The sequence below is a fragment of the Dendrobates tinctorius genome, unplaced genomic scaffold (assembly GCF_039654945.1).
Source record: "Dendrobates tinctorius isolate UK_male_01 unplaced genomic scaffold, ASM3965494v1 ptg000231l, whole genome shotgun sequence".
NCBI lineage: Eukaryota > Metazoa > Chordata > Amphibia > Anura > Dendrobatidae > Dendrobates > Dendrobates tinctorius.
Genome location: NW_027361898.1, coordinates 4172086 through 4198402, shown reverse-complemented (window position 1 = coordinate 4198402; position 26317 = coordinate 4172086). Strand labels below are relative to the sequence as shown.

General features: G+C 45.6%; 2 protein-coding genes across 5 annotated transcripts in view; both read right to left on the bottom strand.

The window, feature by feature from the left end:
* The window catches only part of LOC141059831 (uncharacterized), a 31721-nt gene extending 11042 nt beyond the window's left edge, over nucleotides 1-20679 (bottom strand). The window contains exons 1-2 of one of the 2 annotated variants that reach the window (XR_012222609.1): nucleotides 19997-20679; nucleotides 8986-10058 (exon numbers count right to left, since the gene is read on the bottom strand). The gene's annotated coding sequence lies outside the window, so the exon portion shown is untranslated. Of the gene's footprint in view, nucleotides 1-8985; nucleotides 10059-19996 lie in introns of those variants that run through there. The other variant, XM_073555978.1, reaches the window with a different exon arrangement.
* A 1242-nt stretch (nucleotides 20680-21921) lies between these two features.
* The window catches only part of CFAP77 (cilia and flagella associated protein 77), a 184704-nt gene continuing 180308 nt past the window's right edge, over nucleotides 21922-26317 (bottom strand). For all 3 annotated transcript variants that reach the window (XM_073555975.1, XM_073555977.1, XM_073555976.1), the window contains one exon: nucleotides 21922-22096. In XM_073555975.1, coding sequence (XP_073412076.1) covers nucleotides 21974-22096 — 123 coding nt within the window. In that variant the 3' untranslated portion in view covers nucleotides 21922-21973. The remainder of the gene's footprint in view (nucleotides 22097-26317) is intronic.

The window sequence follows — 26317 nt, the reverse complement described above, 5'->3', positions numbered from 1 at the left end:
AGATGGGTTAGGGTTGGGATGAAGACTGTGGTGAGGTTTGGTATGAAGTGGGATGGGATTGGGTCGAGTGCACAGGTGGTGAGATGTGATCTTGAGAGTAGAGTGGAGAGTCGATCGTCTGTAATGGTGGAGAAGTTGGTTTTGAAGGTGGAGGGCTGGGAAGTCAGGAGGAAGGGCTCTGGGGGTTGTTGACCAAAACTGTCCCTGATGTTATCAATTTTCTGCTTGAAAAATGATCTTCACATAGTATATACCCCCTACACACACTGCATGATGCTCACACAATACATCTCCCATAGTCCCCATCGTACATTTCCCCCCATACACAGTAGGATGCCCTCATAGTACATTCTCCCATACAATGTATCATGCCCCCACCATACATTTTCTTCCACTCTCAGTATGATGTCCCCATGGTACATTTCCCCCCACACACAGAAGGATGCCCTCAAAATGCTTTCTCCCATACACAGTAGGATACACCCACACACATTATGATCTTCACATCGTATATTCCCCCTACACACACTGTATGATGCTGACACAGTACATCGCCCGTATTATGATACACACAGTACATTCCCCACACACAATATGAAGCCCCCACAGTACATTCTCCCTTACACAGTAGCATGCCCCCACCATACATTTCCTCCGACACAGTATGATTCTCCTAAAGTACATTCGCCCATACACCGTAGTATCACGATACATTTCCTCTCACACACAGTGGGATGCCCTCACAGAACATTCTCACATTTAATAGAATGCCCCCACAATACACTCTCTCATACACAGTAAAATGACCCCACAGTATTGTCTTACATGCAGTATGATGCCCACACAGCACATTCCCCCCACATACCGAATGATCTCCAACACACAAACACTGTGTGATGCTCACACAGTACACCCCCCGTAGTATGATGTGCACAAAGTACATTCCCACCATCCACAGTACACTCTCCCATACACAGTAGGTTGCCCTCACAGTACATTCTTCCATACACAGTAGGATGCCCCAACACTACACTAAGGCCGGGGTCACACTATAGAGAAATACGGACGAATGAGAGGCATAAAAACCACGCATTGTACACGGACCAATGATTCTCTATGGGGTTGCTCCCATCAGCCGTATATTTCTCGTGCGTATTTTACATCATCAGTTCACCTAAGGTCAGCCGGGGACTCCCGCTGACGTCACTGAGGCTGCGATGAGTCCCCTGGCTGACCTGAGGTGAACTAATGAGTGTTGGAAAAAAGTCAGAAACTTTCCCACGCTAATTAGTTCATCTCTAGGCAGCCAGGGAGGCTGCGCAGAGCTGAACGAATTCATTCTGCAGTAGTTTACAGTGAGGCTGGTCGCATTAGCACCGGTCCTCATTGTAAACTATTTAACCCCTTGTGAAGGATTACAGCGTGGGACATGACTGAACGGCGGTGAGGTAAGGATATTGTTGATTTTTTTTTTTTGCAGATCATGGTTTAATTTTGGAATAGCAGAGTAATAAAAATTTGTCAAAATCTTGGTGTCTTAATTTAATTAAAAGACTTTTTAATTATCTGTGTGTGGTTTTTAACCCTTTCATAGTCTGGGGTTAATAATGGATCAGTGTCTTATTGACACCTCTCCATTATTAATCGGCTTAATGTCCCCTTACGATCGAATGATGACATTAATCCTTTGTTATTAACCCATTTGCCACAGCTACAGGGCAATGGGAACAGAGGATAAGTGCCAGAAAAGGCGCATCTTATAGATGCGCCATTTCTGGGGTGTCTGGGGGCAGATTTTTGTAGCCGTGGAGGGTGGGGCAAAAACAATGGTTCCTCTCTTGGCTATTAAAATCTGCCCTCACTCACCTGCTTTACCTCTCTGGTTGACAAATTACTGTGGGAGCCCACACAATTTTTTACAACTAATTAACCCCTTAAATTAACACCCACACCTTCCAAATTTTACACACAAACCCTCATCTAATTACTAGTGAAAAACATATAAAAAAACCCATGAAATTAAATGGTTTACTGTATGTCGGGTTGAGGAATGATTTTACAGAAGACGGCAAATGTTTCAGTGACTATTCGACTATGTAGAACTATATGAAATATAAATATATATATATATGTTTCTATGACGTGTGTGTGTATATATGTATATATATATATATGCATTCTATGTGTCTATATCCATTCTTTCATTTGTTTGAAAACCTGTCATTAGGCTCCATTATATGTCCATTTTGCAAGCCTGCGAGAAAATCACGAGATACGGATGCCATATGGATTACATACGGATGCTTACATGCGCAAAATACGGCGACCACACCTTGATTACGGATGACATATGGAGCACTATTTAGGGGACATTTCTCTGTATTACGCATGTAAACTACGGACCATATTTTGCATCGATTAGTGTGACCCCGGCCTAACCCACACCCATCATTATGATCAGTACTATGTGGTGTTCCCCCCACATACTATATGATGCTCACACAGTACATTCCCCCTTAGTATGATGCTCACACACAGTATAAAGCCCCCACAGTACATTCTCCCATACACAGCAGGATGCCCTCACATTACATTCTCCCATACACAAAAGAATGCCCACACAGTACATTATTCCATATGTGGTACTAGCAGGTACGCAGGATGCAGTGACGAGATGCAAGACGGTTTTGTGTTTTTGATAACTTTTATAGGTTTATAGATAACTATCCGCAGGGGTAGTCTAAGCAACCGAACAAAATAACAGGGATTGTCCTCGCAGGGACTCAATACAAGCCAACACGGAAATATAAGAACACGACTAAGTCCGGCAAAGCCGGTCACTATAGGGCTGCGGTATGGCCGACTACGGGTCCTTAGCTGCATAGTGCCATTAACCAGCTCGACGTCCCTCGGCGTCCCGAATGTTGGTTCTTCGGTGTAGCAGCCGCTGAAGATCTGTCGCAGACTTCGAGCGTTCCGACGCTCCGGTGAAGCAGGGGCACGACAGGCCCCGGAGGAGTCCTTGGACAGATGGGCCGCAGCCCCCGGATCGGGGCAAACAGCGGAGATGAGGGGTGCCGGCTGGCAGGCCACCTGCGCAGCCAGCGACTGCAACGGAAGACCCGCAGCGAGCAATGGCCCGGCCCTTGCCGCGGACTGGAGCGGGACAGTGGTGACCGCCGACGGCACTGAACTGGCCGCGGGTAGAAGCGGGGCGGCTGCGGGCGGCGGGGAACAGGCCGTAGCCACGGGCTGACGTGAGGCGGCAACGGCCGCTGGGACCCGCGGGCAGGCCGCAGCCACGGGCTGGAAGGCGGCAGCGGCTGCTGGCGGCTGCAGCCGTGGGCTGGAGCAAGGCGGCAGTGGCTGCTGGCGACCGCGGGCATGCTGCAGCCGCGGGCTGGAGCAAGGCGGCAGCGGCCGCTGGTCGACGCGGGGCAGCGGTTCTCGGACAGTCGTCTCGGTGCCGTCCCACTGATGTCCAGGGGGAGTGTCTCTCCTGCCTCTGGCCTCCTTCCTGGCTCCGGTGAGTAGCTCTGGCTCTGTCGCTCCCACGGTCTCCTCCTTCTGTCCCGTTCTGCTGACTCACTCTGACTCTCATTCCCTGCCCCTTTTATACCGGCTCCTCCCCCATCCCGTCTGTCAGTCTTACCAGTCCGTCCCTGAACTCTGTCCCCCGGAAACAGTTTCCCCCGGAACCCAGATGACGGTCCCCTTGGTTCCGGCCCGGACATTCGGCGGGGGACTTTCCTCCCACACTCTCCCATCCTGTATGCTAGACAGTCCTCGGGCGAGGGCTTTCGTAGGCTTGAGTTAGTCTCTGGAGACGACAGATCTTGTCGCCATATGAACTGGTCCTGTTCGTAACGCTCGGGGGGGTTTGCCAGCTGTTGACCGCTCGGAGCGTCTACGTTCGACTGTGGGGGAGCTTTCTGGGGTGGTGGACGGTGGTAGGTTGGTCGCTTCTGATGGGCTAACTGGGTCTGCTGCAATGTCACTACTTGGAGGGTCCGCGGATGTGGCTGGGAAGTCCTCTTCGTCATCCAGGTCCCAGACCGTTGACGGGGGGTCGGGGACCTGAGGGATCGGCTCGGGTCACATGGGATCGGTGGACGCACAGGGGCGCAACATATTTCGGTGTACAGTACGAGTGAGAGGTGCACTGTCTCTTTCAGATTGTATTTCATACACAGGCCCATCGGGGCTTACACGGCGCAACACTCGGTAAGGGTTTTCCTCCCACCGTGGATCTAACTTGTTTTGGGGGTGTTGATCTCGTACGAGTACTTGATCCCCCATTTGAAAGTCAGTGGGTGGTGGCAGCGCCCCCCCGGGTGTTCTAGATCCTGGAGCTTTGTATGGACGATTCGGTGGAGGGTCTGTAGCTGGTGCCGGTGATTTCGGACCCAAGATGACACTCCGGTCCAAGGTTGAGGCTGCTCCGGGTTTAATTCCACTTCTGTGATTCCTTTGCCTTCTCGCCCAAACAGCAGTGAGTAGGGGGTATAACCGGTCACCCGGTGCACTCTGTTATAAACCCACACCAGTTCAGGGACATACTTAGGCCAGTGCGCCTTTCGGGCACTCTCCAGGGTAAGCAACATTTGGATTAGCGTCCAGTTAAATCGTTCGCAGGCTCTGTTTCCCTGCGGGTGGTATGGTGTAGTCCGGGACTTATCGATACCATAGAGACGATGTAATTCTTCCATAACTTTTCCTAAGAAGCACGCTCCCTGGTCTGAATGTATTCGTTATGGGCAGCCGTACACTTGGATGAAGTTTTTACAAATTGCATAGGCAGCGGACTCTGCAGTTTGGTCTCGGGTGGGGGTTACCACGGCGAATTTGGTGAAATGATCCACCATAAGGAGACAATGCTCATACCCCTGGTACGCGGGACGTATGGTTAAATAGTCCACCGTGAGAAGCTCGAGGGGAGCTGATGTCACTATTGTTTGCACTGGGACTCGTTGCGCAGGTGGTTTAGCGAGCTCGCATGGGCGGCAGGTTCAGCAAACTTCCTCCACAGCAGCGTGCAAGCGCAGATGATAAACTATCTGCTGTAACCATTATAAAGTCTTTTGAGCACCGAAGTGAGCCCTTTTCGTGGGCTAACCCAGCCAGTTCACCTACTTGGGCTTCGGGCACGACCACCTGCCACGTTATATCAGACGTCACCCGTGACACTGCCTTACGATATAATAGCCCCTTCTTGATGACAAATTTCTCCCTTTGGCGCAACATCAGCAACATATCCTGGGACAAAGTTTGTCTGTGTGAGTCAGTGGACAATTTGCTGGTGGTTACCCATCGACGCAGGAGTCCAATTTCTCCATCTTCCTGCTGCTGGATCCATCTGTCCCGTGTCTGTTCCAGCATTCCCTGTGAGGGTCCCGAATGGGACGCTTCCTGCGCGACAGCTGCAAGCGCGGCGGTGGTGAGGGTGAACGGCGTCTCTTCCCCTTCCAATTCGTCGTCCTTACTTTTCCCTGGGGTTGTGTGCCGGATCCTGGAGAGGGTGTCGTCGTGTACATTTTCGGCTCCTCTTTTATAGATGATCTTATAGTTGAACTTGGCCATCCGGGCCAGCCATCACTGCTCCCAGTTTGGCATTTTCCAAATGGGCCAGCGGGTTGTTGTCAGTCCGCACCACTACCTCGGAGACAGCCAGGTACTCTGCGAACTGCTCCGTCATTGCCCACACTACCGCGAGGAGCTCAAGCTTAAAGGAGCTGTAATTGTCAGGGTTACGTTCGGAGTTGTGTAGTGATCAGCTACCATAGGCGATCACTTTCTTTCGGCCGTCTTGAACCTGTGACAGCAGGACTGCTGAGCGGAGATGGAAAAGATCCCACTCCAATGAGGACTTCATCGCATTCAAACAGTCCCTCGCTACTTTCAAGGCCACACTCGCTGCAGCAAAACAAACCTACTTTTCATCTCTCATATCCTCCCTGTCTCACAACCCTAAACAGTTGTCCAACACCTTCAATTCTCTCCTCCGCCCCCCAGCACCTCCTCCCTCCCCACTCATCTCAGCTGAAGACTTTGCCTCATTTTTCAAGAAGATTGATAACATCAGGCATAGTTTTGGTTGACAACCCCCAGAGCCATTCCTCTTAACTGCCCTGCCCTCCTCCTCTAAAACCAACTTCTCCACCATTACAGAAGTTCGACTCTCCACTCTACTCTCAAGATCACATCTCACTACCTGTGCACTTGACCCAATCCCATCCCACTTCATCCCAAACCTCACCACAGTCTTCATCCCAACCCTAACCCATCTCTTCAACCTATCACTAACAACTGGTGTTTTCCCCTCAAGCTTTAAACATGCCTCAATCACACCTATACTCAAAAATCCCTCTCTTGTCCCATCCTCTGTATCTAGCTAATCGCGCTATATCGCTTCTCCCCTATGCCTCAAAACTAGTGGAACAACACGTCCATCTTGAACTGTCCTCCCACCTCTCTTCTTGCTCCCTCCTTGACCGCTTACAATCTGGCTTCCGGCCACACCACTCCACTGAAACTAACCTAACTAAGGTCACCAATGACCTATTAACTGCCAAGGCCAAGCGAAAATACTCTGTCCTCCTCCTCCTGGACCTGTCCTCTGACTTTTACACAGTGGACCATTCCCTATTACTACAGACCCTCTCATCTCTTGGTATCACAGACTTGGCCCTATCTTGGATCGCGTCATACCACATGTTCAGACGCCTCAACGTCGCCGTCTTCTGGCTCTATGCACTGTGACTACTCAAAGCAGAGGTCACACTGTAGTGATGTCATTGCGCCTTCTGCCCTGAGATGTCAGTCAGGAGTTGTGCAAGACACCGGAGCTGCACAGGAACAGGAAGAGGTAAGTATTGCAAGTACCGGGGCCCTGAGCAAGGGGGGAGGGCACTCGCGGGAGCTGGCTACGGGCCTCTACGACTCAATGGCCCCATAGTGTGTGCCGGTGTCCCTGATGGCGCGTGGGGAACTCACAGTAAACGTAGAGTATATAAACATCTGATTGCAACGCATGAAATACATTATATATATATATATATACACACATACAGTGCCTTGTGAAAGTATTCGGCCCCCTTTAACTTTTCAACCTTTTCACTCATATCACGCTTCAAACAAAGATACCACATGAAAATTTTTGGTGAATAATCAACAAGTGGGACACCCTTGTGAAGTTGAACAAAATTTATTGGTTATTTTAAATTTTTGTGGAAATTCAAAAACTGGAAAGTGGAGCATCCAATATTATTCAGCCCCTTTAACTTAACACTTTGTTGCTCCACCTTTTGCTGCGATTACAGCTGCAAGTCGCTTGGGGTATGTGTCTATCAGTTTTGTACATCGAGAGACTGAAATTCTTGCCCATTCTTCCTTGGCAAACAGCTCGAGCTCAGTGAGGTTTGATGGAGATCGTTTGTGAACAGCAGTTTTCAGCTCTTTCCACAGATTCTCGATTGGTTTCAGGTCTGGACTTTGACTTGGCCATTCTAACACCTGGATACATTTATTTGTGAACCATTCCATTGTAGATTTTGCTTTATGTTTGGGATCATTGTCTTGTTGGAAGACAAATCTCCGTCCCTGTCTCAGGTCTTTTGCAGACTCCAACAGGTTTTCTTCAAGAATAATCCTGTATTTGGCTCCATCCATCTTCCCATCAATTTTAACCATCTTCCCTGTCTCTGCTGAAGAAAAGCAGCCCCAAACCATGATGCTGCCACCACGTTTGACAGTGGGGATGGTGTGTTCAGGGTGATGAGCTGTGTTGCCTTTACGCCACACATATTGTTTGGCATTGTTGCCAACAAGTTCGATTGGTTTCATCTGACCAGAGCACCTTCTTCCACATGTTTGGTGTGTCTCCCAGGTGGCTCGTTGAAAACTTTAAACAACACTTTTTATGGAAATCTTTGAGAAATGGCTTTCTTCTTGCCACTCTTCCATAAAAACCAGATTTGTGCAGTGTACGACTGATTGTTGTCCTATGGACAGACTGTCCCACCTCAGCTGTAGATCTCTGCAGTTCATCCAGAGTGATCATGGGACTCTTGGCTGCATCTCTGATCAGTCTTCTCCTTGTTTGAGATTAAAGTTTAGAGGGACGGCCGGGTCTTGGTAGATTTGTAGTGGTATGATACTCCTTCCATTTCAATATGATCGCTTGCACAGTGCTCCTTGGAATGTTTAAAGTTTTGGAAATCATTTTGTATCCAAATCCGGCGTTAAACTTCAACACAACAGTATCACGGACCTGCCTGTTGTTTTCCTTGGTCTTCATGATGCTCTCTGTGCTTCAAACAGAACCCTGAGACTATCACAGAGCAGGTGCATTTATACGGAGACTTGACTACACACAGGTGGATTATATTTATCATCATTAGTCATCTAGGACAATATTGGATCATTCAGAGATCCACGATGAACTTCTGGAGTGAGTTTGCTGCACTGAAAGTAATATTGCACGCCCCACTTTTCAGTCTTTAAATTTCCACAAAAATTTAAAATAACCAATACATTTCGTTCAACTTCACAATTGTGTCCCACTTGTTGTTTATTCTTCACCAAAAATTTACATTTGGTATCTTTATGTTTGAAACATGATATGTGGGAAAAGGGTGAAAGGTTCCAGGGGGCCAAATACTTTCGCAAGGCGCTATATATATTTTATACTTATACATAGATATATACCTTGTATACCCCATACGGTCACTGCCAAACTCCACAATAACAAAAAGGAGCTAGCTGCCACCACCAATTGTTTATACAGGCCGATTGGACACCCATTACAGATGGTGTATGGCTTCAGGGATGCGGTTTATAGAGCAAGAGGAACTAAGCTATTACATTTTATAGATTTATTCTGAAAATTAAGCAGTGTTTATAAAAGCATAAAGATATTACAAAATGGACAAAACAATACAGTATATACAATTACAGGTGTTGGACAAAATAATGGAGACACCTGGAAACATCAACAAAAGTTAGTTTAATATGGTGTAGGTCCACCTTTTGCAGCAATTACAGCCTCAATTATCCGAGGTATGGATTCATACAAGGTGTGAATTGTTTCCAAAGGAATTGTAGCCCATTCTTCAGTTAAAACACCCTCCAGTTTTTTGAGCGACGATGGCAGAGGAAATCGACATCTAACTTGAATCTCTAAAATCGACCATAAATGCTCAATAAGGTTGAGGTCTGGGGATTGTGGGGGCCAGATGAGATGCTCAACTTCATTACAATGTTCCTCGTGCCATGCTTTAACGATTCTAGCTGTATGAATTGGTGCGTTATCATCCTGAAAGATGGCGTTCCCCTCCGGGAACAGTGCTTGAACCATAGGATGCACTTGGTCGCCCAAAATGCCTAAATAATCACGGCTGTTAATTCTTCCATGAAGGGATATCTTTGGCCCGGCGGATCTCCACGAAATAGCACCCCAGATCATCACAGAACCTCCGCCATGTTTTACGGTTGGGAGAAGGCAGTCTGGATGGAATGCTTCTTTCGGCTGTCTCCAAACGTACACTCGGTCGGAAATAGGGTAAATGATGATTCGTCTGAGAATATCACGTTTCCACTGCTCGAGGGCCCAATTCTGGAGGTTTCTACACCACTCTAAACGCCTGGAAACATTTGTCATTGAGAGCAGCGGTTTTCGAATTGCAGCTCTTCCGTGGAATCCAGATTTGTGCAGCTCCCGACGAACAGTTTTCGTGGAAACTGGGTTCTGTAGGTGTTCATTGAGCTCAGCAGTGATTTTCGGAGCCGTGGTCTTGCGATCCTCTCTCACAATTCGCTTTAGAGTCCGACGGTCTCTCAGTCAACTTCGACTTTCGGCCGGACCTGTGCTTTGCTGTGGACGTATTTCCTTCTCTTTCAAACGCAGTCATTACTTTGGAGACAGTACCTCTTGACACGCCAAGCATTCGGGCACTTTCTGTTACACTAGCGCCTGCCATACGAGCACCAACAATTTGGCCTCTTTGAAAATCCGAGAGGTCTGCCATTGGTATCAGGTTTTCAGCAATGTTCTTACAATTCTGCAAAACAAACAGTTAATTTACATACACATATCACATAACACAAATACTCAACTACAAAACATTACCATATGTCACGGTTTGCATGTTTATAACATGTTCGAAGATTATGATGCCAAAACGTTAGGTGTTTCCATTATTTTGTCCAACCCTTGCACATAAAATAAAAAGAAATAATGAAAGAAAAGTACTAAACCTGTGTCATGGAAATGGTGCAGATCTTTTATGGAGGGAAGCACTGTGTCTTCCAGGACTGACAATGTAAAAAATTCAAACTCTGCTTTCATTTGATAAAACCACACCCACATACTCCTCTTCGATGAGCTCATATGGGGGCTGGTCATAAGTCCCAAAAATTGATATTATTTATTATAGCGCCATTTATTCCATGGTGCTTTACATGTGATATCTCCAACTTTCAGGATATCTTCTCTCCTGACAACTCCAGGAGCGAAATATTAATGGCATTATTTCCATTTTGATTTTAGCTTTCCATGGATGGGAAGCATGGCATATATATTGAATTGACAAGTAAAATGAACAGAAAAATGGCACCGCTGTGACAACTGCAGCTAACTTGTAAGTCCAGTATGGAAAAGCTGATTATACCTTTCACCTTGGATCACGGGTGCTCACCGTCAGAAAAAAACAATTCAGGCAAATGTCCATTAGCAAGTAAAAAGGTGACGCTCACAGTTTCATTTAAAAGTTCCTTTTATTTGTCCCTATAGGACCTGTTGAAATGCAGGAGTGCCACCTTTTTTCTTGCTAACGAATAAAGCATATATATATTATCATCCATCTGTCAGATTTTAACTTGGAATTTGTGTCAGTGATCCATCAGATAACCCATTTTAGTTACCTGTTTACAGCAGGGGGTCCCAGTTGCACCAGGGTAATGTAGAGTATCTTAGAGTCCTAGCCTTGCTTCAATGTTCCCTATGAGATGGCTTTATAGATTTAACAGTTACATCTATGACACCTCCCCCATTTAGAGATGGCATGGAGATTGATTGACCGTCTTTCAACTCCCTCTCCCCAGCATTGCCCTGGTGGGATAGCGCATCAGCGTTGCCATCTTCGCTACCATTCTTTTAGTAAAGTCATACTGCTGTAGATCTGGGCTTACCTAGGAGGCTTGTAGCTGTCTAGTATTTGCTAAAGCTCCTGATGGTGGAGTTAGAGTTGAGCTGCCGTTAGCCAGCAGTTACCATTCTTAGGCAGTCCCTGGTACTGCAGCAGCCTGACCTCAGGGGTCAGGATAGCAGACACGGACATGGACTCTGACTTTCTGGCAGGACAGGATTCAGAAACTGTTCAGACAGCATGGGTTCTGGGTCACTGGTCAGGATGGAATTCGAAAACTGGAACAGGCTCTGACTGTATGGATTCTGGAACGCTAACCAAGAAGATTGGTGCTGTTTCAAGTACCGCCGGAATGGTTACAGGTTCAGCAACCGCAGGAGCGGTGTCAGAGTTCAGGTACTCCAGAGAGCGGCGTCAGTCTCAGGTACCGCAGGGAGCTGTGTCGGGGTTCTCATAAAGCGAGTACGGCTTAAGGCTCAGGTATCGCAGGGAGCGGTGTCAAGCTCAGGTGCCGCGGGAGTGTCATCAAGGCAAGGGCACTGCCAAAGTGGCTTCAAGATTCAGGGCTACACAAGACAGGGTAAAGGGAAAGGGTCAGACAAACAGTACAGAATACTCACTAGTTGAACATAATACCATTAAATGGAGAGCGTTGGTCAGGTACCTCCCTACTGGGGAGTGTGCCTTAAATACTTAATTTCTCCCAGCTATTGGATAGGAGCATTTCTAAAGTGCACATGCTGCCCCTTTAAGAACCAGGGAGCACCATCTGGAGCCCTGTGCGGCATTCACAGACCCAGAGCAGGAAGGAGCATAGTAGGGAACGAGGACACCGCCATGGCCGGTGTGGTGCGTGTGTCGGTGTCCCTGCTGGGAGGAGGTAGAAAGACTACGCAGGGACGCCTGCATAGTGTTAGTGTCTTTTTGGTGAGGTCCATCAGAGGCTTGGCAAAGGCACTATAGTTGGAAACGAATCTCCTATAGTGTACTGCTGTACCCAAGAAGGAAATCTCCTGCTTCTTGGTCTTGGGGGTAGGCCAGGAGGTGATTGCACCAACCTTTCTAGGCTCTGGTTTCAGAGTTCCTCCACCCTCCCGATGACCGAGGTACTGCACCTCAGTTAGGTCCATATATATTTGGACAGAGACAACATTTTTGTAATTTTGGTTCTAGACCTTACCACAATGAATTTTAAATAAAACAATTCAGATGCAGTTGAAGTTCAGACTTTCAGCTTTCATTTCAGGGTATCCACATTAAAATTGGGTAAAGGGTTTAGGAGTTTCAGCTCCTTAACATGTGCCACCCTGATTTAAAGGGACCAAAAGTAATTGGACAATTGTCTCCAAGGCTATTTCATGGACCGGTGTGGGCAACCCTTCGTTATGTCATTCTCAATTAAGTAGATAAAAGGCCTGGAGTTGATTTGAGGTGTGGTGCTTACATATGGAAGGTTTTGCTGTGAAGGAAACACGCGGTCAAAGGAGCTCTCCATGCAGGTGAAACAAGCCATCCTTAAGCTGCAAAAACAGAAAAAACCCATCCGAGAAATTGCTACAACATTAGGAGTGGCAAAATCTACAGTTTGGTAGATCCGGAGAAAGAAAGAAAGCACTGGTGAACTCATCAATGACAAAAGACCTGGGCGCCCACAGAAGAGAACAGTGGTGGATGATCGCAGAATAGTCTCCATGGTGAAAAGAAACCCCTTCACAACAGCCAACCAAGTGAACAACACTCTCCAGGAGGTAGGCGTATCAATATCCAAATCTACCATAAAGAGAAGACTGCATGAAAGTAAATACAGAAGTTCACTGCACGGTGCAAGCCACTCATAAGCATCAAGAATAGAAAGGCTAGACTGGACTTTGCTAAAAAAACATCTAAAAAAGCCAGCACAGTTCTGGAAGAACATTCTTTGAACAGATGAAACCAAGATCAACCTCCACCAAAATGATGGAAAGAGAAAAGTATGGCGAAGGTGTGGTACAGCTCATGATCCAAAGCATACCATATCATCTGTAAAACACGGTGGAGGCAGTGTGATGGCTTGGGCATGTATGGCTGCCAGTGGCACTGGGTCACTAGTGTTTATTGATGATGTGACAAAGCAACCCAGGAGTTTATTAGAGCAAAGAAGTGGAATATTCTTGAATGGCCAAGTCAGTCACCTGATCTCAACCCAATTGAGCATGCATTTCACTTGTTAAAGACTAAACTTCAGACAGAAAGGCCCACAAACAAACAGCAACTGAAAACCACCGCAGTGAAGGCCTGGCAGAGCATCAAAAAGGAGGAAACACAGCGTCTGGTGATGTCCATGAGTTCAAGACTTCAGGCTGTCATTGCCAACAAAGGGTTTTCAACCAAGTACTAGAAATGAACATTTTATTTACAATTATTTAATCTGTCCAATTACTTTTGGTCCCTTTAAAAACAGGGTGGCTCATGTTAAGGAGCTGAAACTCCTAAACCTTTCATCCAATTTTAATGTGGATACCCTCAAATGAAATATGGACCTAACTGTATTTGAAATTTTCCTGGTTCAGTAGTCAGATCAGCGCCCTGAACCCACCTGAGAACCTGCTACAGGTGGCCCAGGTGTTCCTCCCAGATGGGACTGAAAACAGCAATTTCATTCAGGTAAGCGACAGCAAATCTATCTAGTCCCTCAAGCAACTGGTTGACCAGTCGCTGGAAAGTGGCAGGAGCATTTCTCATGCTAAAGGGCATGATGAGGGATTCGTACTTTCCAAATATGGTGACGATAGTGTATACCTCTCCCTTGCCTCCTTGGACAGGGGAATCTGCCAGTACCCCCAAAACAAGTCCTTGATTACCAAATATTGAGAACCGGTTAAGCGATCCAGCAATTCATTGATGCGTGGCATTGGGTTCGCATCAGGGTCTGTGAGGCCCACACACTTGAACTTTTGGATCACCTCCAAGCATAGCATTTAGTCCATCTTCCTTTTGATGTCTTTTTGCTCATTACAGGGAGACACGGTATGCAAATTGCAGATTTGGAGGGCGAATCCCTGTGTCTACCTGATGGATGTCTAGCTGCGTCTTCCGTGGTACATCAGTGAAAGTGGCCAGGTAGGGCCAGAATACCTCCCACAATTGGGGCATCTGGTCCACGGATAGCTGTGGTTGACTTCCATGTCCTCAATAGACTACGTCCTGGCTGATACTAGCAAATCCACCAATACTTCACTCTCACCTTCCGTAGAAAGGCTACACACAGAAAGGGCACAGGCTTTCCTGTCATGATGAACTTACATCATGTTCAACATAGAAGACCTTCTGCCTCTTCATGACACAGTCAATGGTGACCACGTAATTCACGTCGAGGCCCTGATGTACGAATTATTGACCTTCCCAGGGCATCATTGAATCGGTCATACAAACCATTGGTCTGTGCATGATACAAACTTGATACCAGGTGCTGCACCTGCTTTTCTTAAAAAGGGCTTGCATTAATCGAGACATGAATGGAGTCTGCTGATCTGTAAGCATCTTATATGGCCAAATGACAAGTTGAGGATAAAGAAAAGCACTTCTGAGCAACCACGCTGCTACAGTGACACGAATTCTTCAGAAATCCATATAAATCAAGTTCTTTATTGAATGTACTACAAAAACTACGCGTTTCGAGGAGACAAACCGCACCTCTTCTTCAGGTTACAGTACAGAGTTGTAATCGGTCTATACAAGTGATAGCTTTATATGCTGTGTGGACAAGGCCCCCCGTCGTAAGAAAAGGGCATCAACACACATATGTTGCACATAAAGATATTTGAGAAGAAAAACAGAAACAGACAAAATAACATATATATCAAAAAACATATATTCCAGATAGTGATAATATTGTGTATCCCATTCAGACAATCAATATGATAACATAGACTTCTATCATTAAATAAAAAGAAATATAAGAAATATATAAAACACAAAAAAAAAAAAGGAAAGAAAGAGGATGAGAACCAATTTCATCGTGGTGAGTTTAAGACAAATGTCTGACAATTTCACCACTGAGCCATCATAAGTGATGTTATTTTGTCTGTTTCTGTTTTTCTTCTCAAATATCTTTATGTGCAACATATGTGGGTTGACGCCCTTTTCTTACGATGGGGGGCCATGTCCACACAGCATATAAGGCTATCACTTGTATAGACCGATTACAACTCTGTACAATAACCTGAAGAAGAGGTGCGGTTTGTCTCCTCGAAACGCGTAGTTTTTGTAGTACATTCAATAAAGAACTTGAAAGATTTATATGGATTTCTGAAGAATTCGTGTCACTGTAGCAGCGCGGTTGCTCAGAAGTGCTGTTCTTGATTCTCAACTTGTGATTCTTAGTGGACATTTCCACCTGCACGAGCTCTGCAGCAGCTATATGACTGCAACAAACGTTGAGAGTGGTTGTGTCTGAACACAACCCATAAAGGGTGAGTACTTCAGAGTACTTTTTTCATTTTCATTGATTTATACCAGGTGAAGCCCTATGTCTGCACCCCCTCCCTTGTTTTTCCTTTATATGGCCAAATGGGTATCTGCCACCTTGCAGGCCCTAATTGAGGACATAGCCACTTCCTCCGGGTTCAGGGTAGCACAGTCTACCAGAGTAAGGACTAATTATTTTCCAGAGCTGCCGGGGATGGCCAGCAGCCCAACAAAGTTCACAGAAATCCTCTGAAAAGGCTCCTCTATCACTGGAAAAGGGATCAAGGGAGCTCTGGGGGCAGGCCCTGACTTTTCCACTGTTTGACATATGATAAAGGAGCTGCAGTAGTTGGCAACATCTGTCCCCATCTTGGGCCAATAGAAGTGGTGGGACAAGTGAGTCTTGGTATTGCTGTCCAGCTAGTCGGCTCCCATGGGCAAGCTGCAGCAACTCCTCCCTAACCTATAGGTTTATGGCAGGAAGTTTTTTCCTCAGCCACACCTGTCAGGGGTTACAGGGAACACTTCTGGTATAACCTCCCTTGGTCCCAGAATACCATGGTCCCCTATCTCCCTAAGGGTGGTTTCACATTTGCGTTTAAGGCCGCAGCGTTGGCCTGTGCACGGCCGCCGCTAAGCCTCGAGCCCTGCCGTGCCTCCACCAGTAGCTCCGCCTACGGGCGCATGACGCTGCATGCGTCCTGCGTCCCCTATCTTTAGCACTGGGGACGCAGGCCGTGCGCAGGTATGCGTTTGGCGGCACATGTGTCCTTTTGACGCGCCGACTGCACCAAATTGCAACAGGTTGCGTTTGGCGCTGGTGGGCGGAGTGTCAAAAGGATGCATGCGCCGCCAAACGCATACCTGCGCACGGCCTGCGTCCCCAGTGCTAAAGATAGGGGACGCAGGACGCATGCAGCGTAATGTGCCCGTAGGCGGAGCTACTGGCGGAGGCACGGCAGGGGGCGGGGCTTAGCGGCGGCCGACGCTGCGGCCTTCAACGCAAATGTGAAACCACCCTTAGTGCAGACTCTCACTCCTTTGAGGGGATCCTCAGCAGCATCATCCCCCAGCGTGACATGGCTGAGTTCTCCTGTACAATGAAACCCATCATCATCATGCGTAAAAGCAGTGGCGTACAGCCAACGATGGCATGCCATGCGACTGCTTTGGGACCCGTGTGCACCGAGTCCTCCCTCCACCCGTCAGTAATTTTTCCGGGGCGTCTGACGTCTCAGCGTGGCACGATGACACATTTACAACGTGACCATTGTGCTAAGATGTGCGGCGCTTCACAGCACAGGCTCAGGAGACTGGAGCACCGGGTGGAAAAATGAGAGGGGAGTACTGTTTTTTTTTTTTTTTTAAATTAGTGTCCGGTTTCCATAATAGAGTATGGAGAACCATGGGGAGTGCATGATATTCTATAGATGACCATGGGGAGTGCATGATATTCTATGGAGGACCATGGGGAGTGCATGATATTCTATGGAGGACCATGGGGAGTGCATTATACCGTATGGGTGACTATGGGGAGTGCATTATACCGTATGGGTGACTATGGGGAGTGCATTATACCGTATGGGGGATCATGGGGAGTGCATTATATTATATGGAGGACCATGGGGAGTGCTTTATGCCTTAATGGAAGACCATGGGGACTGCATTACATTATATAGAAGACCATGGGGAGTGCATTATATTCTATGGAGGACAATGGGTGGGTGCATTATATTCTATGGAGGACAATGGGGGGGGGGGGGGAGTGCATTATACCATATGGGAAAACCATGAGGAGTGACGAATACTATATGGAGGATTATGGTGGGCCCATTATACTATATGGAAGGCTATGTGGGGCCATTATAATATTTGAAGGGCTATGTGGGGGCATTTATACTGTATGCAAACAATTATACAGTGTGAAGGTTTGTATGGGGTCCATCATACTGTGTGTGCAAGTATAAAGTGTGGAGAGGTGTGGGAGCCATCATACTGGATGTAGGCCCATTATGCTGAATTGAGGGCTATGTGGGGGGTTACAGTTGGGGATCATACTGTGTTGAGGTCACCATGCTTTGACTTGGGAGTTGAGGTGGGGTACAGTAGGGTCATTATCCTATACACAAGGAGACTAATGTTTACCATAGGGGTATCATACTCTGTTTGGGGGGCACTTTTGTTGGCATCATACTTTATGGGGGGCAATGAAAGAGGAATCTAGAACTTCAACAAAAGTAAAATTACTTTGTAAAGCCTGCAAAGTTGTGAGATATTCTCTTCTGTGACCCCAACAAATATATATATTTTTGTTTTTTTTTCCGGGGGGGGACCCAATTAGAACTTCTGCTATCTGCCCCCATGATTTGTATGCATGCCCCTACATAAAACATCGACATCCACATTATCAACATCTGAATTACATGACATACAGGATCTGTGAGGATTCTCAGGGACGTATTGAGTGACCAACCGGCCAAGATTGGTCCCCCAAAAAACATTTGTGGGGAGGTTCTCTGACACCCTCACTTCAATCAACCTCCTCCCGGCACCCCAGTCTAGAAAAACCCGGGCCATCGGCAAAGGTCAGTGAACACCCCTAAACCTATCAGGTATCAGGGTCTTCCCAGGAATAAGTTCTTTAGGGGACACCAATTCAGGGTGTATGAGCGTTCTTTTAGCCCCACATTAATGGTATCACCCACAATAACTGGCTGCAAGTTGTCACAGGCCCTCCCAACAGCACCACTCACAAAAATAACACCTGCATTAGGCCCCTGGGCCTTGTATGTGGGACTTTTCTTCTGCCTCATCGGGCAGGTGGTAATAATATGTCCAGTTCTCGTGCAAGTAAAGCACCTGGCTAGCCAGTCGCAGGCTGGGTGCTAGAAGATGGGGCGAGGCCTCCTGGGGATCAACTGGCATGGGCAGGAGTGGTGGTTGTCAGCTTACCCTCTTTCCAGCTGGCGACGGCTGACTTCCACACATCAGGTGTATGGTTGGCCTCATAGGCATCAGCGATCTATGCTGCCGTGACGGCCTCCTTTGGCTCCCGATCCATCACGAACTGTCACCTCTACTGGGCAAAGATGCAGAACTTGGTCCTTCAATATTTCGAACGTAGCATTCGCTATTCCCTGGTCCCACTGCTCAGTTGGTTCTGAGCCCATCCACAACATCGGGGCCTGCTTGATGGCCTCAATCTGGTTTGTGAGGGAGACAGGAGAACACCTTGAGCTTTGCCTTGTAGCCCTGGTGTATAGAGCTCACTGGTTATTGGGCAAGTGGTACTGTCTGCAGGCCTTTTCAAACTCCCTCAAAAATGTGTACAGATCTGCGTCTTTTAAGATTATAAGAAAATGCTCACGACAGGGTTTAAAGGTTTTGGAATTATTGGACTCATTGCTCAATGGGGTCGATTGCTTCCTATGGAGTTATGCTAACTTCAGCTGGTGCTCTTTCTTAGCTTGTCGTTCGGTGACCTCTTGCTGGGCCTGACATTCTGCACACTCTTGGAATTGCTGAATGAGCTTCAGTGGTTCCTCGTGGTCATCAGCAGGTTAGGGCCCCGTCACACAGTGATCTCGCTAGCGCGATCGCTGCTGAGTCACAAGTTTTGTGACACAACAGCGATCTCACCAGCGAGATCGCTGTGTCAGCAATCAGCCCCCCTGCCGGTATCGCTGATCGCTCTTGGAAAGCCCTGGACATTTCTTTGATTGCTGGTCTCCCGCTAGCCAGCACGCATAGCTGCGTGACAGGCGGGAGACCAGCGATCAGCTGGTAACTAAGGTACACATGGATATCTAAGGGACGTGCGTCACTTAGAAACCCGATGTGTATCTTAGTTACCAGTGCGCTGATGCAGGGAGCTGGTAACTAAGGTACACATCGGGTTTCCAAGTCATGCACATCCCATAGAAACCCGATGTGTACCTTAGTTACCAGCTCCCTGCATCAGCGCGCTGGTAACTAAAGTACACAGCGACGCCGCGCGCTCGGCATCACTGGTGCTGATCGCTCGTGAAGCTGTCTGACCAGCGATCATGTAGCGACTCACCAGCGATCCTGACACGTTGATATCGTTGTCGGGATCGCTGGCGAGTCGCTGTTTGACGGGGCCCTAAGGGTTCACGCTACCCTGGTTGCTGATGTGGCAAAGCATGTGTAGGTGGGACCTCTGCAGCACTACCGTGCAGACCTTGGCTCACTTCAGGGCTCGGGTGACAGACTTGCTCCACATCACATTGCAACAGCTCAGTGATCATTTGCTGCCTGTTTTTGCCAGTGATTTCAACATGTCTGCTGTTTGTACCAGCACACGATGTGTATTCTGCCTCATGGCCAAACTGCACATGTTGGGTGCTCAGACTGCCATCCCATGGCATCTGTTTACCATTACTCACGTTTAGTGATGTCCGCAGATAGCTTAAACTCGACTGGAAAAGAGCACGTTTGAAGGTCCAGTAGAAGGTTTATTCTCAGCTGAATCCATGCACAGTCACAGTAGGTAAAAAGAGACTTTCCTTGTACAGAGCTGTGTAAACATGTGTGTCTCCAACATGGAGAAAGACTCAAAGATGGAGAAGAAGGGAGGGGTTACAGAAATGAGAGTCACATGCGAGGGGGAGGAGAAAACCTCTGAAAGGGACAGATCTATATACCGCAATGAAAACAACAATATTATTAAATGCAGTACTGTCTGTATGATTCTAAATCATGGGACATGACAATGTGCCTGATGAAGACAGATTGTCCTTGAAATGCGTAGCCAATAATCAGCTTTCATTTCCTGAAGCCGGTTTGTTCTTCCTGTGCAGCACCTGGATGATACAGCTTCTTGTTTCCTCGGTTTCCATTTCCTTGTGATAGACATTGTGAACTTGCTGTTGGTGTCGCTGTAGTTCAGTAAGAGCTCCCATGTCTTTACCAGTGCTGTGCTTAGTGTGCACAACCGGCCCAAGTGAGCACCTCTGTCCAATTTTCCATATATTTCTTGACTTGATTGACACACACATGGAACACTTTTCTCTGTTTTATCACCAAGTAGTATGACATCCCCACAGTACATTGCTCTACACACAGTATGATGCCTACACATAATTCCCCCACACACAGTATGATCTCCCCCCCAATACATTACACACACACACACACACAGTGTGATGTCCCCACTACATGTCCCCACACACAGTATGATCTCCCCACAATACATTGCCCACACAGTGTGATGTCCCCACTACATTCCCCCCACACAGTATGATCTCCCCACAATACATTTCCCACATAAGAGTGTGATGTCCCCACAGTACATTCCCCCACACACAGTATGATACCCCCACTGTATATTCCTTTCACACACAGCAGAAGGTGACCATCATACAGTGTTATGCCCCAGCAGTACATTGTCCCATACATAGTAGGATGGCCCCACAGTACATTCTCCCCCCACACATATGATGTCCACAAAGTACTTTCCCCCGCATGAAGTATGTGGTCCCCTCGAGACATTCTCCCATACATAGTGTAATCTCTCCATGGTACATACTCTCCACTATTGTGAGATGCCCCTCACAGCACATTACCCCAAACAATATGATGTATACAAATTATATTCCACCACACACAGTATGATGCTCCACCCAGCACATTCTCCCATTCACACAGTACGATGCCCCCACAGTACATTCTCCCACACTACATTTCCCCCCACATGCAGAATGATGCACCCACACTACATTCCCCCACACATAGTAGGATGCCCTCATAGAACATTCTCCCACACAGGATTCTCCCACAAACAATATCATGCCTACACAGTATATTCCCCCTCACATTTGATCTCCAAACAATACATTCCCCCCACACATTGAATGATATAGTACTTCAGTTTTCAGTGAATTTTATACTATTAGGATTTGTACTGTGTTTTTATGATACCTGATAGAGGATATATACTGTATCTGAAACGCGTTGTATCTCCTCGATTTTAACAAATAAAAAAATATGAAATATCATCTTTGGATGTGAGTCCTGGAAAGCGCTGCCATTCATGGGCTGGATCTGCCTTTCTTGATTTACTAATCAGTTCAGAATGGTCATTTTTAGATTAATCTATTTATCATACAGCTGTCTATAGAAAACCAACCTGCTGCCGTTTTCTTGTTTCCTTGGCACAAGGCAGTGGCTTAATGTAGCGTCCTAGTTTTATGCAAATAGGGAAAGATCCAGAGATTAGAGCGATCAGACGACCAATTACAAGATGATAATTACAAGCAGATCATTGCAGAAGGTTTCTAAAAAATACTAGAATTAATTCACAGAAACTGAATTCATGAAATCCGGGAAGTTTTATTGCACTGCACACAGAAGGTTATGGGGTCTCAACTGATGTTATAGATGCCCTGTCCGTGGAGACCCTGACGAGCTATGGCATCAGTCCGGTGGGCGCTGAATGCTCTCTGTCGTGCCTTCTCACTGGGAAAGGTGTCTAGATGAGGAGCAACCTGGGAGAAAAAGCAAAAGCAAAAAAATCAGCAACCCAAAGTCATTATGTGTTGTGCAGAAGTGATCATGCGTGCATGTGTTTTACATAAATATACATACAAACATACATACACACATATATACACATGTACACCGAACAAACAAAGACTCCTTGGAATGATGATCTGGACTCAGAGCCCTGATATCACATCATCCAGTCTATCTGGGGTCACATGAAGACACAGAAGGATCTGCACAAGCCTCATATACAGAAGATCTGGTGTCAGTCCTCCAAGATCTTTGGAACAACCTCCTGCCGAGATTAGAGATACTGAGAATTACACTCACTATATAGGACAGGAGAAGTGGTACTTACAGTGTGTATACACAGAATAATACAGATACTGAGAATTACACCCAGTATACAGGACAGGAGAAGTGGTACTGTGCAGTGAATACAGAATAATACAGATACTACACCCAGTATACAGGACAGGAGAAGTGGTACTATGCAGTGTATATACAGAGTAATACAGATACTGAGAATTACACCCAGTATACAGGACAGGAGAAGTGGTAATGTGCAGTGTATATATACAGAATAATACAGATACTGAGAATTACACCCAGTATACAGGACAGGAGAAGTGGTACTGTGCAGTGTATATATAGAATACAGATACTGAGAATTACACCCAGTATACAGGACAGGAGAAGTGGTACTGTGCAGTGTATATACAGAATAATACAGATACTGAGAATTACACCCAGTATACAGGACAAGAGAAGTGGTACTGTGCAGTATATATACAGAATAATACAGATACTGAGAATTACACCCAGTATACAGGACAGGAGAAGTGGTACTGTGCAGAGTATATATATACAGAATAATACAGATACTGAGAATTACACCCAGTATATAGGATAGGAGAAGTGGTACTGTGCAGTGTATATATACAGAATAATACAGATACTGAGTACAGGACAGGAGAAGTGGTACTGTGCAGAGTATATATATACAGAATAATACAGATACTGAGAATTACACCCAGTATACAGGACAGGAGAAGTGGTACTGTGCAGTGAATACAGAATAATACAGATACTGAGAATTACACCCAGTATATAGGATAGGAGAAGTGGTACTGTGCAGTGTATATATACAGAACAATACAGATACTGAGTACAGGACAGGAGAAGTGGTACTGTGCAGAGTATATATACAGAATAATACAGATACTGAGAATTACACCCAGTATACAGGACAGGAGAAGTGGTACTGTGCAGTGTATATATACAGAATAATACAGATACTGAGAATTACACCCAGTATACAGGACAGGAGAAGTGGTACTGTGCAGAGTATATATACAGAATAATACAGATACTGAGAATTACACCCAGTATACAGGACAGGAGGAGTATATATACAGAATAATACAGATACTGAGAATTACACCCAGTATATAGGATAGGAGAAGTGGTACTGTGCAGTGTGTATACAGAATAATACAGATACTGAGAATTACACCCAGTATATAGGATAGGAGAAGTGGTACTGTGCAGTGTATATATACAGAACAATACAGATACTGAGTACAGGACAGGAGAAGTGGTACTGTGCAGAGTATATATACAGAATAATACAGATACTGAGAATTACACCCAGTATACAGGACAGGAGAAGTGGTACTGTGCAGAGTATATATATACAGAATAATACAGATACTGAGAATTACACCCAGTATATAGGATAGGAGAAGTGGTACTGTGCAGTGTATATATACAGAATAATACAGATACTGAGTACAGGACAGGAGAAGTGGTACTGTGCAGAGTATATATACAGAATAATACAGATACTGAGAATTACACCCAGTATACAGGACAGGAGGAGTATATATACAGAATAATACAGATACTGAGAATTACACCCAGTATATAGGATAGGAGAAGTGGTACTGTGCAGTGTGTATACAGAATAATACAGATACTGAGAATTACACCCAGTATATAGGATAGGAGAAGTGGTACTGTGCAGTGTATATATACAGAACAATACAGATACTGAGTACAGGACAGGAGAAGTGGTACTGTGCAGAGTATATATATACAGAATAATACAGATACTGAGAATTACACCCAGTATATAGGATAGGAGAAGTGGTACTGTGCAGTGTATATATACAGAATAATACAGATACTGAGGACAGGACAGGAGAAGTGGTACTGTGCAGAGTATATATACAGAATAATACAGATACTGAGAATTACACCCAGTATACAGGACAGGAGAAGTGGTACTGTGCAGAGTATATATACAGAATAATACAGATACTGAGAATTACACCCAGTATACAGGACAGGAGAAGTGGTACTGTGCAGAGTATATATACAGAATAATACAGATACTGAGAATTACACCCAGTATACAGGACAGGAGAAGTGGTACTGTGCAGAGTATATATACAGAATAATACAGATACTGAGAATTACACCCAGTATACAGGACAGGAGAAGTGGTACTGTGCAGAGTATATATACAGAATAATACAGATACTGAGAATTACACCCAGTATATAGGATAGGAGAAGTGGTACTGTGCAGTGTATATATACAGAATAATACAGATACTGAGTACAGGACAGGAGAAGTGGTACTGTGCAGAGTATATATACAGAATAATACAGATACTGAGAAGTACACCCAGTATACAGGACAGAAGTGGTACTGTGCAGTGTATATACAGAATAATACAGATACTGAGAATTACACCCAGTATATAGGATAGGAGAAGTGGTACTGTGCAGTGTGTATACAGAATAATACAGATACTGAGAATTACACCCAGTATATAGGATATGAGAAGTGGTACTGTGCAGTGTATATATACAGAACAATACAGATACTGAGTACAGGACAGGAGAAGTGGTACTGTGCAGAGTATATATACAGAATAATACAGATACTGAGAATTACACCCAGTATACAGGACAGGAGAAGTGGTACTGTGCAGTGTATATATACAGAATAATACAGATACTGAGAATTACACCCAGTATACAGGACAGGAGAAGTGGTACTGTGCAGAGTATATATACAGAATAATACAGATACTGAGAATTACACCCAGTATACAGGACAGGAGGAGTATATATACAGAATAATACAGATACTGAGAATTACACCCAGTATATAGGATAGGAGAAGTGGTACTGTGCAGTGTGTATACAGAATAATACAGATACTGAGAATTACACCCAGTATATAGGATAGGAGAAGTGGTACTGTGCAGTGTATATATACAGAACAATACAGATACTGAGTACAGGACAGGAGAAGTGGTACTGTGCAGAGTATATATATACAGAATAATACAGATACTGAGAATTACACCCAGTATATAGGATAGGAGAAGTGGTACTGTGCAGTGTGTATACAGAATAATACAGATACTGAGAATTACACCCAGTATATAGGATAGGAGAAGTGGTACTGTGCAGTGTATATATACAGAACAATACAGATACTGAGTACAGGACAGGAGAAGTGGTACTGTGCAGAGTATATATACAGAATAATACAGATACTGAGAATTACACCCAGTATACAGGACAGGAGAAGTGGTACTGTGCAGAGTATATATATATACAGAATAATACAGATACTGAGAATTACACCCAGTATATAGGATAGGAGAAGTGGTACTGTGCAGTGTATATATACAGAATAATACAGATACTGAGTACAGGACAGGAGAAGTGGTACTGTGCAGAGTATATATACAGAATAATACAGATACTGAGAATTACACCCAGTATACAGGACAGGAGAAGTGGTACTGTGCAGAGTATATATACAGAATAATACAGATACTGAGAATTACACCCAGTATACAGGACAGGAGAAGTGGTACTGTGCAGAGTATATATACAGAATAATACAGATACTGAGAATTACACCCAGTATATAGGATAGGAGAAGTGGTACTGTGCAGTGTGTATACAGAATAATACAGATACTGAGAATTACACCCAGTATATAGGATAGGAGAAGTGGTACTGTGCAGTGTATATATACAGAACAATACAGATACTGAGTACAGGACAGGAGAAGTGGTACTGTGCAGAGTATATATACAGAATAATACAGATACTGAGAATTACACCCAGTATACAGGACAGGAGAAGTGGTACTGTGCAGTGTATATATACAGAATAATACAGATACTGAGAATT